Below are 19,552 nucleotides of genomic sequence, written 5' to 3'. Positions count from 1 at the left end.
ATTGCTGGAATAACAAGAGGAAAAATTAAAGATCTGAACGAATAAAGAAAATTTAAGATTTCCAGGCAGAATTGGCAATTTTGTAATATGCTTGTGCAATAGAGATTCGATTTCAATGTTAACCCAAGAAGATAAATCTTATCATGCATGTCAATTTTTTCTCAATAGTAAAACAAGAAGAGATTGGTTCTTTTTGTGTGATATCAGACAAAGTTAGCCTCAGGGGCTCGCTGTAGTGAGTATGGGCGTGGAAAACCCGAGGTACCTGATGCTGGACCATGCCTTACTTCATGTAATATACATCTGTTATATTATCTGTAGACTGGTTCCTCCTCTTCCTCCCTTGCTTCTTTCTTTCTTCTCGAGGGGAATCTTTCCTATTTTGCTGTGACATTTCGTCTTGTGCTAATAGGACATTATCAAACACTGTAATATGATCAGGCCATCAAAAAACGTCCATACCGCATCGTCCGTCGCGCGGGTTACCAAGGGATGCGTTCGGGTTTTAGGAAGAGGGACCGGTTCGAAAAATATGTTACGGTCTCCCTTAGACACCACTCCTCAGCACTCTGCTAGGGGAAACTCCATCAATTGGCCCGCTACCCGTTTGGGGAGGTGTTTATGGGCAGCGCAAAGAAATGGTTCTGCAAAAGGACCGAAATGGCAACGACAACGGCACCAGACTATGGCGTTAGGCAACTGGAACATCTCTCTGACAGGGAAGGAGTTGGAACTGGTCGAGGAAGCCAAGCACTACCGGATAGACTTAGTCAGCCTTTCTTCGACCAAGCGGAGAGGCTCTGGAACTGTCGACCTGGATAAGGGGTGGATGCTCTACTACTCTGGTGTGAGCCCGACAATGTCTGCTCAGGCGGGTGTAGGGATACTCACAAGCCCACAGCTATCAGACTGTGTTGCTGAGTGGATCCCCACTCAGCAACTTAAGGCTTTAGATGAAATGTTAAGGCTTTAGATGAAAAACCATGATTTGGCTGTGGTGCAAGCTTATGCATCTAATCTGGAGTCAGAATACTCTGCCTTCCTAGAGGAAGTGGATGCTGCTTTTGACAGGGTGGCAGACATGGAATCAGTCCTGCTAATGGTGACTTCAATGAACTTGTTGGAACAGATGACCAGACATGGAGGGGTGTGGTTGGGAGAAACGGCGCCCCTGACCTTAACGCAAATGGGTTGAAATTATGGGACTTCTGCTGTACTAACAGCAGAAGTCTCGTGCTGGAAGAAGATATTCATTGTCCACAATGAATACCTTCTTCCAGCACCGAGAAGTCCATAAGTATACCTGGTACAGGGATACACTAGAACAAAGGTCTTTGATTGACTTGTTTATAGTCTCAGCAGACCTATTTTCCTCAGTGTTGGACATTCGTGTGAGAAGAGGGGCAGAAATGTCAACTGACCACCACCTTGTTGTGTGCACTCTACGGCTTCAGAAACCAGATGCTACATCAACGCTGGTAGTCCTAAGCAGCTATACCGCGTGAAATAGGAGACAATGGAAAATGAGTCTGTGAGGAAGAATTTTGCAGATGACATTTCCTCCAGTTTCAAAGAGATTCCCAAGCATACTTCAGATGTTGAGGAGCAGTGGAAGCTGTTCAGAACAGCTGTCACTGCCTCTGCACCTTGGTGGAACCAAGAAGTCCAAAAAACTGTCCTGAGAAAAAAGGAGTCCTACCTAACATGGCTTAGAGTCAGGTCACCGTCACCTGATATACGTTTGCGGTATGCTGAGGCACGTAAAGCTGTTGCTGAGGCAGTAAAGACAGCAAAGTAGAAGGCTTGGGAATCCTTTGGAGAAAGATTAGACTGATCCTATGCAAATGCAAACAAAGTATTCTGGGCAGACCATCCGCCGCCTTCGATGGAGGAAATCGTGCACAGCAAGGGCACGATTGATGCTGGAAATGATGCTGGAGGAAATCGTGCACGATCTGATGGTGCACTATTTCAAGCGCGCCATCAGATTAAGCATCTGATGATGCACTTTTAACAACCGAGAAGGATATCCTCCACAGATGGAAGGAATACTTTGAGAGCTTTCTTAACCTGGGTGGCCCAGCGGTTGTGGACATCCAAGAGGTGCAGATCTGGGAAGATGGTGTCAACAACCTCAATTTATTTTTAGACCACCTAAACAAGTGTCATGAAAAAATCTCTTTTACCTTCGAACTGGAATCTGATGACTGCCTCCCCTTTCTAGACCTGAAACTTACCAGATGTGCTGAGAGTATTAAATCTCAATTTTTAGAAAACCCACTCATACTGATAGATAACTTCATGCTTCCTCCCATCACTACCCCCCCCCACAAAAATTTGGTATTATTTCTATCTTAGCTCGCCGAGCGAAGTGTTTACTTACAGAAGAAGCAGAAATTAAAATGATCTCCTTTTTCTTAAAAAAACTTTTATTAATAATGGTTTCTCTCCTAATAAAATTGACAAATTTCTCTCTCCCAGTCCCTTAACTACTTCTGAAGATCCCTCTTCCCCAAGAGCCTTCATCTCTTTGCCTTACATCAGCTCTCTTTCACCAAAACTGGCAAAAATTCTCAAGAAAAGTAACTTCAGAACTTGCTTTACTATACTCCCAAAACTTTGTTCAATACTTAGTAAATCTAAAGAGAAACATCTTCGAACTCAGTTTCCAGAAGTGTACAAGATTTTATGTGATTGTTGAAAGCCATACTATGGCCAGACTGCTAAATCCATCCTTATATATTTGGAAGAACACCGTATAGATATCTCCTACAACAGGACTAGAGCCAGCGCTCTCTCTAGCCACGTTCTCCTTTCAGTTAACTCAGACGAAGGCCGCCAACACATTGTGAACCGGACTGAAACTTATAACATCCATGTATGCTACGATAAGCTCGAGAGAAAGATTGTCGAATCTAGAGAAATTTCTCTAGATTCTTCACATAACAACAACAGCCTAAGTTTTAATCTCTCTGACGCACACGTTGCCTCAGTTCAGTATTGGCGCACTCTTGACAGCGCGTAATCTATGTTTATTTGGAACTCAAGCTCGCATTTTGTTTTCAAACACGATTCTCTCTTTTGTACTTGTTCTGTTATTACAATTTTAAGTGTCTGTAATTTTTTTATATATTTATTTGATTGTGATACCTGAAGATGTTGATCAGTTCAACGAAACTAGTAAACTAGTAGTATGTTTTCAAATATACCATGTTATCTCTTTATCTCTCGGTATCAGTCATTTGGGGGTTGGGAAAAGCAATGGTAAACTACCCTGTAAAAATCTCACCAGGAGTACTTTGTGCGCAATGTGCACAAAGTCACCCACGGTCGGAAACGACTGAAAGGGAAAATCAGATGAGGGGTTTGATTTGGATATGGTGTGTTTGTGTCCTTGTAATGGTGTCTGAGAGGAAATCGTTATAGGTTTGTGTGCGTGTGTGTATATGTGTGCATGCGTTCATGCGTGTGTTATGCAGTTTGTTGAGCGTGGTCTTGTTATCTGATAGGTTGTTCTGGTTACTCTGTAGGTTGGACTGAAGTAATGTTTAGCATAACTGTGTAGTGGCATTAGTGTTCTTCTTATTCCTCGCGTTATGCCTCTCGATGCAGGGTCCGCTATTTACATGATGATTTAAATTTCCATGATATTTGAGCGACCCGAACCGGCCTGTCGCCGAACCTGACTTTGAGGGAAATATATTTATATCTTGACGAAAAACCCGACTTTCCAGTTAAAAATACCCTCTATCTTCTTATGAGAATGGCTATCTCATCTTTAGCCAAAAGAGATCAGATAAAGGTTCCTCACGTCATAGACTGGAATGGAATCCAGGTCTTTCTGACGAAAGGGCTTCGTTTATATCGACTGAGATATGAAGGCTCGACATAAGCGTTTTTCCTTAAATATTTTGTGTTTTGTTCTTCACGCAGGTACAAGGGCTCGCGTCTAATATTCTGTGTTCCCAGAATATTAGTTTTAACATTTTATCTTGCAACAATTTTAATCTGTTAAGTTTGTAGTCCGCACAGAATGCATATGACCTAATTGCATATCTTAAACTGTTTTCATATAATGCTTTATAGATTAGTATTTTTATGTATGTCGTAACAATATCTTTTATTGGATACAGTTTATTTGTTATTATTCTGAGTTTGTCCTGTAGATAATTTGATGGCTATTCTATCTTTGATCAGCATCGCAGTGAAGCCCACGTGAACGTATTACTTTCATCCGTGTGATGTTTATTGCAGTAGGATCAGCGTTTTTTGCATAAGAGAATGGATGTTGGATAGTGCGAATTTTATTTTCTATGGGTATTGTCTGGGGATGTTTGAATAACATTAGGTTTTTGTTTTTCATGGTTTATATATATGCAGTTTTCAGTTGCCAGTTTTTCATCTGATTCATGTCATGTTGCATGTTTGTTTAAGCTATATTTGCGTTGTTGTGAATGGATACTATGGCAGTGTCATCTGAATATTGGAAGATATTATGTTATATTTTAGGGGAAGTTAGCTAATATCACGTGTGCATTTGTTAAACAGGATGGTAAAAAGAACAGCTTCTTGTGGTATTCGACAGGTTACCAGTGCCTCTTTGCTGCACACTGATCCTATACGCTTGATGTGCTTTCTGTTTTCCATGCATGCTTTGAACTACTAAAGGAGACTACATCCGATACTGATATGTGTTAGTTTGTTCAACAAAATTTTGTGTGTTAGTTTGTGAAACGCATTTCTTAGGATAATAAAAATGAGTAATACTGTTCTGTTTTTATGTAACGCAGCATTTATTAGGCCTGTGAAATCTTCCAAGAATGTTGCTTTTCCTTCAATTTATTGAAAATGATATTGTATTTTTGGGTTTCTTGTGGTCCTAGTGGAGAATATTTAATGTGAGGGGAGAATGTTTCCTGCAGTTTTTTGACACTGTAGCGAAGTGCTGAATCAAGTTGTTTGCCAACTGTTTGAAGGATTTAGAAACGCAAGCAAAGCTGTGTTTTATGGTTTCTGATGCAATGGGTTTGTGTCTATTGTCCAGCATTTTATTGATGAGGTGCCAAGTTTCCTATATGTCGTTTTAAGCTCTTGTTAATTTGTTTCTATAATAGTTTCGTTTGCAGTTCTACTCTGTGTTGTTAAGTAATTCTGTTTTCTATCGTATTCATGTTGTAAAATTGCACTGTTAGGCGACCTCTTAAATTGTTTCCATAAGGCATCTTTTCATTGTATATCGCATTATCCATGAATTTCGTTTGGTTTGGAAGCGTATATTTATTTTTGTTAATGTTTGTTATATATTTTATTTAATATAAGTTTAAGGTTAGTATATACAGCATCGGCAGAGTCTGAAGATGCTGTATATACTGATCTTAAACTTACATATAATAATAATAATAATAATAATAATAATAATAATAATAATAATAATAATAATAATAATAATAATCATCATCTAACGCCTATGTTGTTCCAGTATAGGAAGTAGGCGAGGCCGTTTACCCTATCTAACTTTTAATTTACCCTATCTATCTAATAATAATAATAATAATAATAATATCCGAAGACAAAAAAATAGTGCACTTGTGGGCCATAAGAGGACAAAATTAATATAGTAAAGTGTAAAGTAGTAAATAAAGTGTAAATAAAGTGTAAATAAATAAAGTGTAAATAAAGTGTAAAGTGTAAAGTGTAAAGTAGAGTGTAAACTTAATATAGATTGAATTACAGTAAAATGTATATTTACATTTACATTAAAATATATGTTCTAAATTATTATTATTAATAATAATTTTGATTCTAAAATATGAGTTTTTATTTTAAAGAGGAATTGGGTATGATTTCTAGCGAAGTTCAACGTCCGTCCACTAGGGGATTTTAATATTTTAATGTATGAAAACAGGGTTAGCATGTGGAGAAGTGTGGTTTTTGTTTATTAACATGAGAAGAATATTTTAAATTTACTTGCAGGTGTTTTTGTTGTTTTGGGGATGGCATCTAGGGTGGATTTAGGTTTTATTCAAGAGGAGGAATCGCGGAAACTTCAGAGCAAGTATTTTCCTTCTAAAATTGGGGGATTTCCGGCTTGGTTAGCCCTTAAAGAACTACCATCAACATCCCATTTAGCATGTCAGCTTTGTCAAGAACCGCTTATATTTTTATTGCAAGTTTATGCTCCACTAGAAAATAGAGAGACAACATTTCACAGAACTGTGTTCGTATTTGTGTGTAGGAACGGATGCCTTACAAAAAACAGTAATGAGGGACTACGTGTGTTTCGATGTCAGTTATCAAGAAGGAATGACTTCTTTAGCTATGAACCTCCTGTAGAAGATCGCACCAATTCTGACCATCCGTCAGCTCATGATTTTAACTCTTTGTGTATTGTGTGTGGTTGTTTGGGTCTTAAAAAATGTGGCCGATGTCGGAATAAAAATTATTGCAGTAAAGCTCATCAAATTCATGATTGGAAGAATGGTCATAAAATTCTTTGTACAGAGCAAGGTAAATATCATACTGTGGTGGGTAGACAAATATTTTTGCAACATTTCAGTATATAAATATACACATGGGAGAAGATTTTTCACAAAGAAAAATCTTCTCCCATGTGTATATTTTTCTTTGTGAAAGTAAAAATTTGGGCGTCTAAATGCAAAATGCTGGAATTTTAGCCAAAGATTAATTTATATTAGATGAATATTCTCATGATGCTTAGAAGATCCCCAAGGCACTATGGATATAAGGAACAGATCCCACAGATGTCTTGAAGATAAGGCAAAAGGCAACACGTTGAAAGCTAACATCACTTAATAGCATTTTGCAAGAACCAACATTACCTTTTGTGTTATTTACAAGTTAGCTTCCTCCATGCATTCTAAAAACAAGTTGAAAGCATTCATCATTATCTGTGGGGAGTTTACTAGGTATCTTGCTGATGTGGCCTTTTACTTCAGCAAAACATTTCAGCATTTGTTCACTTACGACACCAAGATTACCTGATATGTCAAGTGTTTGATTAGTCAAGTCTTGTTTGCAATGCACTATGGTCATAGTTTAGATGGGGATATGAAGCATTACTCTTCCAGCTGAATGAATTTTGTTTATGTTGGAATGTTTTGGAAAGCAGTTTGTTCAAGACCAAACATTACTGTCAAATGAAATTATTAAGAAATTGTTTAATTACTATGAGATGAATGCCATATCAGACAGAGTTCAGCACTTGTGACACATCACGGAATGTAAATTTAGTAAATATACTATTCCACTCTGTTTATTTTGATTTCTTGTAGACTGTGTGCAGATGGTAGCATTGATACCAAGCTGAATATTTTACAAGAAATGGTGGAAAATAATGATCCATTAAACAGTTTTGTATAACTATTTTAACACATACATCCAGTAACAGCTCACTATTGCAGGTTGAAATGTTTGGGCTAATACCAGCCACTTGAAAGGAGTAGGTGCTATTTCTGAAACCACACATCACTTAGCCTTTATGGGTATGTTGTATTAGGTTATTTTTGAACTGTCAGCCAATTGAATAATCTCATTATGCAAAGATGAAGTTCAGTATACCATGCTGCTCATGTTGGAGGTTTAATGGAATATTATCAGTACTGAGAAAGGATTAAAATTACCCAGCTATTAAGTGACCACCAGTATGGATTCTTGATTCTGATCAACAGGTGATCTGCTCTCATATATCACTCATCTCTGGACATATGTCATGGAAAAATTTGGCGAATCCCAAGTAGTTACACTTGATATCTCTAAAGCCTTTAACTGGATCTGGCACAAAGGCTTACTAAGCAAGCTTCCATCATTTGAACTGTCTCAGGACGTCTGCAGATGGATTGCTTGCTTTCTGTTTGAACGCACACTATGTGCGATGGTAGATGGCTCCCTATCCTCCCACCATCCAACTAATGCTGGGGGTCCCACAAGGTTCAGTTCTCTTACCGACCCTCTTACATCAGTGATCTACTTCAGTTGACCTCCAACCCAATACACAATTTTGCAGATGACAGCACATTGCATTCCTCCCTTTTATTTGATAAACCTTACCCTACACAACTCACTTCAACCCACAGAACATCAACCACAACTCTTAATTCGGACCTCCAAGACATCCTCCGATAGGGTTCGGATAACCTCGTCAACTTCAACGCTAGTAAAACCCAGTTTTATCTTATTTCTCACAAAAAGGAACCATTTTCCCCTAGTATTATTTTTGATAACACTTAAATCCCCAGACAAGATGAAATTTCTCTTCTCGGAATTACCATGATATCAGACCTCTCCTGGCATAAACATATCACAACCGTTACATCCTCAGCTTTCAAAAAACTAGGCTTTCTCTTTTGCTCAAGACGTTACTTCACTTTAAAGCAGCTGTTAACCTTATACAAATCACAAATCCACCCAGCTATTGAATACTGTTCCCACATTTGGAGTGAGGGGCTCCTAAAAGCTCCCTCAAAATGCTTGACTCAATACAGAGGAGAGCAATTAGACTGATAAATGACCCATCTCTCACCAACTCCCCTCCCCACTTTCCCATAAACATTTAGTCTCTGCAATTTGTATATTCTATAAATATTTTCATGGAAATTGCTCATCTGAAACAGCATCAATAATTTCCCCACTCTGTACCAAACCCATTGGAACACATACAGCTACCACCCAACATCCCTTCACAGTACACCTTGAAACCCACAGAACAAGTTTATTTTCCTCCTCCTCCATCCCTGGGAAATACAATATACAGGCTTTTAAATTGAATATCAACAAGTTTCTCCTTTCCCATCCCACTACCCATATACGGTACTAAAGTACTATAGGTTGATCAGCCAACCTCTCGTACATGGGCCCAACATAAAAAAAAAAAAAAAAAAAAAATTAATACTTCCACTATTAAAATATTATTAAAATTAGCTTTAATTAAAACTAAGTATTAAAATTAGTTTTAATCCTTTCTCAGTGCTGATAATATTCCATTAAACCTCCAACATGAATTCTTCACAGCACTTAAGCCTCAACACAATGATACCATGCTGCTGAAATTATAATTTTACTTTGTACACCAAGATTATTGGTTATTGAACAAACCTATTCTGAATTATCTGATAGTGAATGTGAAGGATTTTTCTTAATTTATTGATAAAAGTAAGAATTTCTTTTACTTTAAAAATAAAAATTTCTGAAATTGCTATGCTAAAGTGCACATGCATCACTGAAGAAAACTGTTATGCAAATATAAATGAAATTGTTATGCAAATATAATATGAATATCCAAAGCAAATTTTCATAGGCTTGTCTTCCATTCATGTCTGGATTACTGACATGAATGGAAGACAAGCGTTTATTCACTAGCTTTGGATAGTAGGGTTAAAAATCCAGATTGTTCTGCAAGTCTGGGCATGTCTGACTTTAAAGCATTGTGTATTGAATTTGATGATGAATAACTGCTCATCTGATGGAAGAATTACAATTACATCACTGATTCATGCATAACTGATTTCTTTTGAAAATTACTGCAAAATTTGTAAGACTTCATATATCCAATTTCAGTTACTAACATTTGCCACATTGTTTATCTAAAATGAAAACATGCCTCACAAATTATAATATAGTCTGCCTTAAAATGCATACGTTGTTGGAAGGCAACAACCTATATAAGAGCTTTGACTAAGAAGGAGCATTTGTTGATCTGTAAGGCTGTGATTGGGAAGCAACTTGAGGCAGTACCTGCATAGTAAAGGGATCACACAGGTGTTAATTTAAATCGTTATGAAACAGCCAACAGAAATCAAATATCAATAAAATGGCTATAAAAATACCCACACCAATAACACACTAGTATCAAGAACCAGGAATCATACAATCCCTTTGTTGTCCTTTTATTTGGTAACCAAAAAGGTTTTTGTGCAGTTTTTCATAATAAAAATTAAAAAACTGCAGTAATTTTCATAAAATGTTTTATTCATTAAAATAAGCAAATTCACAATCTACACTTCTTTCCAAACAAGATGCAAGTTTGTAACTTCCACTTTTATAAAACATTTTGTCTTTAGGAGTAATTAACCTAGCAACTCCACTTCAATCTGTTTTATTGAAAAACTGCCTATTGCACATGTGATTGTCTAGCATCAAAAAATGTGATAATTGTTTGGAGAAATGTCAGGAGAATATGAGGATGAAGGAGTATCTTCCATCCTAAAGCACAAATGCTCTCACGGGCAGGTTTTGTGTTGTCCTGTAAGAATAGCATTTTCTTCTGATTAACTTGTCCTGGCTATTTCTGAAGTAATGCATCCTGCACATGGTCAGGTTCCATTGAGTGAGTAGATCTTGGCTGTAATTGTTTGATCTGCATTGAGAAACTCATAGTAGACTGGCTCCAGTCCCCCACACACGAAGCATAGTCTTCTGAGGATGAACCAGTGCCTTTGACGTGTGCGGTACTGGATCGTTTGGTGACAACCAATGATAAGTTCCATTTTTCATCACAAATGAGCAAGTAATCCAAAAATGGATTGTTTTTATTTTGTGAAAAAATTGAAGAACAAATTGATAGCCATTGAAGTTTTATCATCTGTTAATGTATGTGGGACCCGTTTGTTTAGCTTCCACAATTTTCACAGTTGATGCAAGTTGGCATAAATAAATTGTTTCAACACTCAAGTTAAACAAATGTGAAAGTTCTTGACATGTAGAATTATTTTCAACAGCAGTACATAATTATTCATTATCAATAATGGAAGGTCTTCCTGAACATGGTGCATCTTCAAGTGATTCAACACCAGAAACAAATTTTTTAAACCATTCTGAACAGTATATTCTGCTACCATATCTTTTCCAAATGCCACACATATCACATATCTTATGGGATGCTTTTGAAGATTCAACACTATGTTCAACTGACATTTTAAAAGGGTTCAAAGTCACAGAAAAAGAGTACACACCAAGTTAGAGCACACCGATTGACTGATGCCTTATGATGCACATAAAAAATTGTGCTCTGCAAACCAATACAAAATAAAACAATTCATTTCAGCAAACTCTACCAAAAACTACACAAATGTTTTTGGGTACCTGATATTTACAGACTTTATTTTGACAACCATTGTAACTATAGTTAATTATACGGTCACTCAATGTCTAGGCTAATGAGAATATAAGTAGATGCAAGACAAAATTCAGAAAATTTTGTTTTTAAAATCTGGTATGTTTTTGATATACAGTAAACCCTCGACTAATAGGGGCTAAGGGCTGTCTGTTAAATCGAAAGTAAGTTAAATCTTGAATTTTTTAAAATAAAAATATATGTAACATTATACTGCGATTTTATCAATATTAGCACTTTTATCAATATTAGTAATAACAAAAAAATAGTTTTACACACAATCCTGCTTTGAAAAACCAATAGAATTTTTTTGAACTTTTGAATTCTGCTGTTTTTTTTATAATTAACTCCCTAAAATTCCAAAAATGTATGTAATAAAACTGCCACGTGACAAAAGAACCAGTTACGGTGCGATTGGTGTGAACATGTTTTATGAGCGGTGACTCATTTATGTCGGCTAAATTACTACAGTGTTTTTTCAACATATGATGGCCTATTCACCAAAATTTGTTAAAAATAACAGGAAATTAATAACAAAAAATAACCTGTTCACTTAATTATAAGCAAATCTTGGTTAAAAGCATTTTAAAATTAACAGGGTCTTAATTTTCATGTGACATATGGAGCGGAAATTTTGTCCGTTAAATCCGAAGTCAGTTAAATCGAGGGTTTACTGTATTAAGAATTATCTCTAAAAGCAGATAGCGATTGGGATGTTCAGCTGGCATCTGTGGCTGAGTGGATAGTGCTTCTGTTCTCCTGCCAAGTAGATCATGGATTCAAATTCCACTGCAGGTGTAGATGTTTGTAAATGTTTTCAAGTGATAGATAAATTTCATTGCCTAGTGTGTGAAAACTATAGCAGGATTTCCAGATTATCTAACCCTTTTCACCCATCATGGTACTAATGTACAATAGATTTATGGGTTGAATATACTTTAAAAACAATTGCTTAGCAAGCTTATAGCTGTGGCAAGCAATAGAATGTCTCAATAGAATGCCCTGTTTGTGAATTAATTTTAGGAAGTCATATAGTCTAAGTTGTTGTCCATAGTATGTTCCCTGTTTTTTTTTTTTAAATTCTGCATCCCAACTGGTGACTACATATGGGAGTTGTTCAGTCTATTAATCTGCCTTTAAGTAGAGTTGTTGATATGAAGATAGTTGGGGGTAGTCGTGCTACATTATTGCATCTATTCCAAACTACTGCCACTTTTTCCTTTTTGGCTTTCATGAGGATCTAATTACTGTTCCTTTTCAGAGAACTTAAAAGTATAAACTCAGAGTAAATTAAATTAAGAGTGGAGGTGTAGCATTATTATTTTTTTTTATGTTGATACTACCCTTGAAATATTGTCAAACCTATTATAGTTTTTTCATATAATTGTGGGTAGACTAGAGGTTAGATAATCTGGTTCTTTTGTTCTTGAGTATTTCTTACTACTTCAGTGCTTAAGTAAAAAAATACATAAAATAGAAAATAGTAATCTGAATATAGAATATGAGCTGCTTCAATTGGGTAACCAGGTTTCTGGCTTGGTTTGCCGAGTGGTTAGCGTATCTGCTCTCCAGCCAAAAGGCTGTGGGTTCGAATCCCGCCGTGGGCATGGATGTTTGTGATTGTCTGTGAAAATAATAGTAATGGTGGTGGACAGTAGATGGCGTTGGTGTAGATGATGAGGTTCAGTGATGGAGACAGAGAGTTGTAGAGTAGGTGCCCTCCCTCGATGAGTCTTTGGACTCCCTGGAGGTATCAAATAATAGTAACAAATACTTGCTATCTAATGACTTACAACATAAACATCCATGCCACAGTGTATTTTGAGCCTATGTCCTGCTGATTAGTTAAGATGACAACCAAGATGCCAGAACAGAGCTGTTTCAAACCAAAATTTTCTTGGCTGTATCTGCATACTTTTGTCTGTCAAATAAAAATTCATTACTGGTGTTCTTTTGGGAGTTACAGAGTGATTGGATGTCGACAAGTATTATTAATCTAGTATCCAGTCCACTATTATAGATGATGGTGCTACAGTTCTGTTTTATAAATGTGTGGTTCAAACTCTCTCCTTTTTGCTGATGACCAAATAATAATAACAAATTCTGAAGATAACTTACAGAAAGCTATTTTAAATTTAAATGAGATAGCCAAAGATTATGGTATGATAATATCAACAGAAAAATCAAAAACGATGGCCTTTAATTTAAAGGACAAGATCCAGCAAGAACTAAAATAGTAATAGATAACAAGATCTTAGAACAGGTGAATTCATATAGGATGTATGGTCACATATGAAAATAAAAAAGATATAAATGTAGAAATTGCAAAATATTTAAAAATAACAGGTGTGATTAACTCTATATTAAACCAAACCTAGTTTAAAAACAAACCAGACTAAAAGTATACAATATTTAGCCCTACCAGTCCTAATGTATGGAAGTGAAATCTGGACAATAAAACAAAATGACAAACAAAGATTAATAACAGCTGAAATGAAGATCGAGAAAAACTGCAAAGTATACTCTATTTGATCACAAAAGAAACGAAGAAATTATGAAAGAATTAAACCAGGAATCAGTAATAGAAAAAATTAAAAAATTTAAACATAAATGGATGGAACATGTTCAAAGAATGAAAACAGAAAGATTACCAAAGCAAGCCTTAAAGTACAAGCCATTAGGAAAAAGAAAACCAGGATGTCCTCTTAAAGGATTCATTGATGACTTCTAAGGCTGGAACAGGCCACTTTAGGCCTAAATCCTTGGTAGGCATGGTGGTGATGATGTGGTTTAAACATGAAAGATTATAAACCTATGGTACATTTGCACCAAGGGTGGGATAGGAATTTTTTTTTTTTCTGCCATTTTTTATCAGTTTTATATATATATATATATATATATATACATTAGGGGCACTGGTGCCTACGCCCCCTCCGAGTTCTGGACTGGTAGACTGGTTCTCCTTAAAAACCCATAAAAAGCAAAATTCAACCAAAAAATCATAAAAAAACAACACAAATCCAACCAAACAACCCACTGTGGCCTAAACAGCAATATAAACGATGTGCACCACAACCAATAGTCATCGAAAACCAGAATTGCCATTCCTGTCAGAACTGGCAAATTCAACGACCACTGTCCACCTCAACGGCCCAAACTACACATTACACAGTTCCTTTTGTGGCACTTGTGCATTCATCAGAACCAATATACTGTGAAAGAGATTGTAAAACCTCAAATCTCTACTGTTTTGGGTCAAAAATTTCCCTACCAAACAACCTACCCTTTTCATTTACTCTCTCTATCGCTCTCTAAATTCCATTAATCACTCTGACCTCTTCAAACTCTCTCTCTCTAAAGCTCGACTTTCTGCAGTTGAAATACCTGAATAGTGAGGTTGTCCTTCTTGGGGACTTCAGTGTCTGCAACTCACATTGTCTTCCCCCCTCTCCAGTTTTCACAAATCAAGCAATCAGGGATGCCAAGGTGGTTTCCATCATCAATGACCTTTCACAGATCATCACTCTCCCTACCAGAATACCTGACAACCCTCTCCAATTTGCCAACACACTTGAGTTCTTCCTAATAAGCTCTCCTTTCAAGTGTACTGTGGCTGTCAGTTCTCTTCTTGGTAACTCAGATCACAACCTCATACAAGTTTCTTTTGCCACAGAACAACCTTCATCCACTAGTTCGCAGTCTTGGTCCTTTGTCACTACAAGGGTGCCAAATGGGATGATTTCTACTTCCATTCCTCTTTCCTATGGTCCAACTACTGCAGTTCTTCTGATCCAAACACTCGCTCAGGCTGAATAACAGAAATCATCCTCACAGGAATGAAAGCTTTCATCCTTTATTCCACTCCAAATTCTCAGCCACCATCCAAGCCGTGGTTCTCAAAAAAGTATGCCAACACAAAAAAAAAAAAAGAAAAAAAAAAAAAAAAAGAAGCCTCTGCATACCATAAATGACTCAAGACCAAAACTCCAGCTACTCACTCTGCCTATACTGCAGCTCACAACAATTGTAAAAGAATCATCACCAAGTCCAAGCCAGACTTTGAAAGGACCAAATGCTGCAAACTCTCTTCCTGCCCAAATGTATGTCACTCCTTTTGGTCCCTTGCCAAGGCCACTGGGTGCAACTTCTGCCCATCCAGATTTTCACCACTCTCACATCCCAGTGGCACTGTAGTTGCCTCACCTAAAGACAAGGCCAACTTACTGGTATCACCAAATTTTGCATTGATGACCTGGGCAAATTGCCTTTCACTCCACCAAGAATGGCTCCCTTCATGTCTCCCATAGTCTTATGCCAAAAAGAAATCCAAAGAATTTCTTAATAACTGAATGCAAACAAGGCATCTGCTCTGGATGGTATTCCACTTATTGTGTTAAAATTGTGCCCCAGAACTAACACCTATCCTGTATCGCCTCTTCAATCTATGTTATTCAACTAGCATCTACCCTATAACATGGAAGGCCCACATTTAGCTCATCCCAAATGATAAAAGTCAACCAATGTACTATCTAATTGCTCTCACTTCTGTTCTCTATAAAATTATGGAGAAGGTCATCAACAGCCAACTCTTGAACCACCTAGAGACCTACCAACTAATCACTCACCAGTGGTATGAATTCCATGACTCATGATCTACAGCTGATCTTCTTCCTTTCATTAACCCCCCCCCCCCAACCTCTGGGCTCAAGCCATGGAAAAATTTGGAGAAACTTGTGGTTGCCCTTGACATTTCAAAGGCATTTAATTAGATTCGGCACAGGGCCTACTTAACAAACTAACATCCTATGGTCTCCTTCCATACTCTACAACTGGATTGCCAACTTTCTCACTGACTGCTCACTAATTTTGTTGTGGACGGTTTCCTCTCCTCATTTCTTCACCAATCTGGGAGTATCACAGGGTTCTGTTCTTTCACTCACTCTTGTCCACTTGTATATTAATGACAGTACACTCCGTTCCTCCTTTTTATTCGACAAACTTTTTAGTGCTCAAATATTAGAATCCTCAAAATCTACCACAACTAGCGACCTGAACTCAGATTCTCCTAGCTATATCCCAATGGGGCCAGGACAGCCTTGTCAACTTCAGTGCCAACAGAAGTCAGTCCTGTCTGATCTTTTATAGCTAAGAAACAATATGGGATGTAATATCCCTTAACTTAAATAAATTCATTTCGCCGAATTGAAGCCTTTGGCTCTTCATATAATTAATAATTTATTAGGACACCTTCTTGGCAATTCTCATAGAAGGGATGTAAGTTCTGTTTGCTACAAACTTGGTATTAACTAGGTCTACCTACTCACTGATGAGACCTCAGTAAAGGATGAAACCGGTCTGGGTAGTGACCTTCTCTCATAATGTAGAACAGTAATACAGCTCCTAGGAGCTAAGTTCACATTATGGGTAAATACCAAGAATAGTGATCAGAGCTTGCTCCACCCTTCCTATGAGTTGCCTCAGTTTGCACTACCAAATGGGTCAGGTGCTGCACTATCCAGGTATTTGCTTATGCTTGGAATCGCCGAACTTTATATAGTTTCTATATTCGGCATGAAACTCTTTGAGTTTCTTATTCGGCTAAGAAACAATATGGGATGTAATATCCCTTAACTTAAATAAATTCATGTCGCCGAATTGAAGCCTTTGGCTCTTCATATAATTAGTAATTAGCTTTTATAGCTATTTTTTATATAGCTTTTGCAGCCACCAAAAAACTTGATGTACTTTTTTTTTTTTTACACAAGACACCTTCACAGCTGCTAACTCTGTACAAATTCCAAATCTGCACAACCATGGAATACCGTTCCCAAATTTTGGGTGGTGTACCAAAATCCTCTCTAAGATTGCCCGATTCTATCCAGTAGAAGGCAGTCTGGCTCATTAATGATCCTTCTCTCACATATCCACTTCAATCCGTCTCTCACAAATGTGTCCAGTTTCTGCCTTGTGCCTTATCTACAGATACTTTCATGGGCAGTGCTCTGCTGAATTGGCCACTGTTATTCCTTCACTCTCCTCCAAAATCATTAGAACAAAAGCCACTGCTAACCAGCACACTTTTACAGTCCATGTTGAAACTTACCAAACCAGCTTCACTGCCTCCTTTTTCATTCAATCTTTTTTTTAATTATATATATATTTTTTTTATGTTGCTTCCGCCCACGAAAGGTTATTTGTAAACTTTTACATTTTATATCATGGGTTGGCTAAGGATTCATGTACTTTGTTCTTTGAAGCACTCTTTCCCACTCTGTCTTCCCCAAAGATTGCAACCTTCAGTTGTTTAAACAAAATGAAAACAAAGCAGATTTCTCCTTTCTTCTATTACTCTTGGCCACATTACACTAATATGCAACAGGTCTTGTGGCATTTCGTGTTTGAATCAGATATAAAAAAAATGCCCAGAACTTGTTCCAGGATTTTGCTGCCTAAAGCAGCGTTTATTAAACTTCTTTTTAAGACTGCAGAACCCTACACAAAAAGTATGTCTTTATCTCAGAACCCCTATGAAAACTTTCATAAAAATTATTAGAAATGAATTTGACAACAAATCATTACATGCAGAATATCTTAAACAAGAAAACATCATCATATTACAAATGATAGCAATGTCAGTTTAGCAAAAATTAACATTTCCCTGTTCACTAGAGGTTTTTTTCAGAATTACAGAAGTTTCTTGAATTTAGGACAAGAAACCTTTATAAGGACTTTCCAGTTGATGAATTAGTTTAAGGTGTCCCCTCTGAGGAATTTGGGTTTTTCATTACATAAAACATGCAAACTATTTAGAACATGAAGGTCACAGACATAGGTCTTATAAGCTTACTTGAGATGTGGAATACATCAATAAAACTTTGGAATAGGGTCAAGGACAGTATATTTGGAAAATTGCTCAGGAATTCCTTCGACAACTCTCACGTTATCATTACTATAATGAAATGGATTTCACTGTATACTCCTTATTGAAAGCTTGGTGAACATATTTTTTGTAAATGCACTCAAGTTAATTATATCATCCATTACACAAAAAAAAACACTTCTTACACTCTCCGAGAACACTTATGAGAACTAGACTACGTAATTTGAAGCACAGTTTGTGCACAGTCAGGCAGCACTATAATTACTAGCAGCTGAATTGTGGCATAATCATCTCTCTTCATCATCTGGAATGAAACTCATGTTTATTTAATCCTCTCCCCACTGCAAAAAAATACCGAGGAAGCAACTCTGAAACTTTTGCAGACTTTTCTGGGAGCACTCTGTTTAACAAAGTATTACTTCAAAAAGTTTTTTGTATATGTTTAAGAAACATAGAAAAAAACTGTGTTCTTCTTTCATTACTTAGTGATCTATCCACCAGAGGTAATGGTAAACAAAGTTACACAAAGCACACAGACAGGCTGTGAATATTCACAGCTCATGAACAGGCATAATATGCTTCTCTTATAGTCTTAGTTACCCTCAGTGTAACTAAATAATCCCAGCTAGTTTTGGGCACATCTTGTACCCCTAAGTAGATTAAGGTTTGATATCTCTTGGTCTCCAGTTTTTGAGTCCCATTTCTCTTACCAGAACTCAGTGTGTGAACAGCTAAGGTTAAATGAGTTTTTTTTTACATTGAGAATTATAATAATCTGAAAGCATAATACATTTGTTTATCATTTAAGTAATGTTAAATTTTTTCCTTAGGACAATCACAACCAACTAATGTACTTCAAAAAAGCAGCCTCCTCTTACCAGAGTATGAGTTAGTTATTGAGCCAGAAGCAAATGTAGAAACTCAAAGAACAGAAAAAACAGAAACTGAAAAGATGGAGGAATATAAAAAATTTCTTGACTCTACTGTGTCATCCTCTTTGCCAATTCAGAAATCAGATATTAAGGAACTTGAGACACTGTTGACAAAGAGTGATAAAGTCTTCACCAAATTTCAGAAACGAATATCTTCTGAACCAGAGCAGGTAATACTAACATCTATATGATGAACTCTTTGAACTTCCTTTCATACCCTCCCCCCCCTTTCTCGAAACAAAATTTGATGTTGGGATTTTTTTGTTCAAAGACCTGATCTCTCATCATGTTAAGCGCTATTTAAATTTTTTTTTAATATAAAATTTATCTCATAGTAGCTGGTTAAATTCATAATTAAGAGATACTGTAATGACAATGTTATTTTGGATTCAATATAATAGTTAGTTTTTTATGAAATGTAAGTTTTAAATAGGCTTTGCAATAGAGAAGAACTTTTAATAGGATGATGACATGAAAGGTCACAGGACCTATAACACTGCAATGCTATATGTGGGTAAGTGATTTAGAAGAAAGATTAATGTAGCACCTATTGATATGTTTCTTAAAGAATTGGAGGTCATACAGTAGGAAAAACAGTATGGGAGAGATTGT

At 36.7% G+C, this 19,552-nt stretch overlaps 1 protein-coding gene across 2 annotated transcripts in view; it reads left to right on the top strand.

The window, feature by feature from the left end:
* The first annotated feature begins 5,932 nt into the window (after positions 1-5,932).
* LOC150102131 (uS5 assembly chaperone PDCD2-like) overlaps positions 5,933-19,552 on the top strand; it is a 152,789-nt gene continuing 139,169 nt past the window's right edge. For both annotated transcript variants that reach the window (XM_090399445.1, XM_090399446.1), the window contains exons 1-2: positions 5,933-6,507; positions 18,839-19,110. In XM_090399445.1, coding sequence (XP_090255571.1) covers positions 5,994-6,507; positions 18,839-19,110 — 786 coding nt within the window. In that variant the 5' untranslated portion in view covers positions 5,933-5,993. The remainder of the gene's footprint in view (positions 6,508-18,838; positions 19,111-19,552) is intronic.

The sequence above is a fragment of the Typopeltis vanoorti genome, chromosome 10 (genome assembly GCF_054136105.1).
Source record: "Typopeltis vanoorti isolate ZY-2024b chromosome 10, IOZ_Tvanoo_1.0, whole genome shotgun sequence".
Taxonomy (NCBI): domain Eukaryota; kingdom Metazoa; phylum Arthropoda; class Arachnida; order Uropygi; family Thelyphonidae; genus Typopeltis; species Typopeltis vanoorti.
Note: the sequence above shows the minus strand (reverse complement) of the source record. Positions and strands in the feature narration are given on the sequence as shown.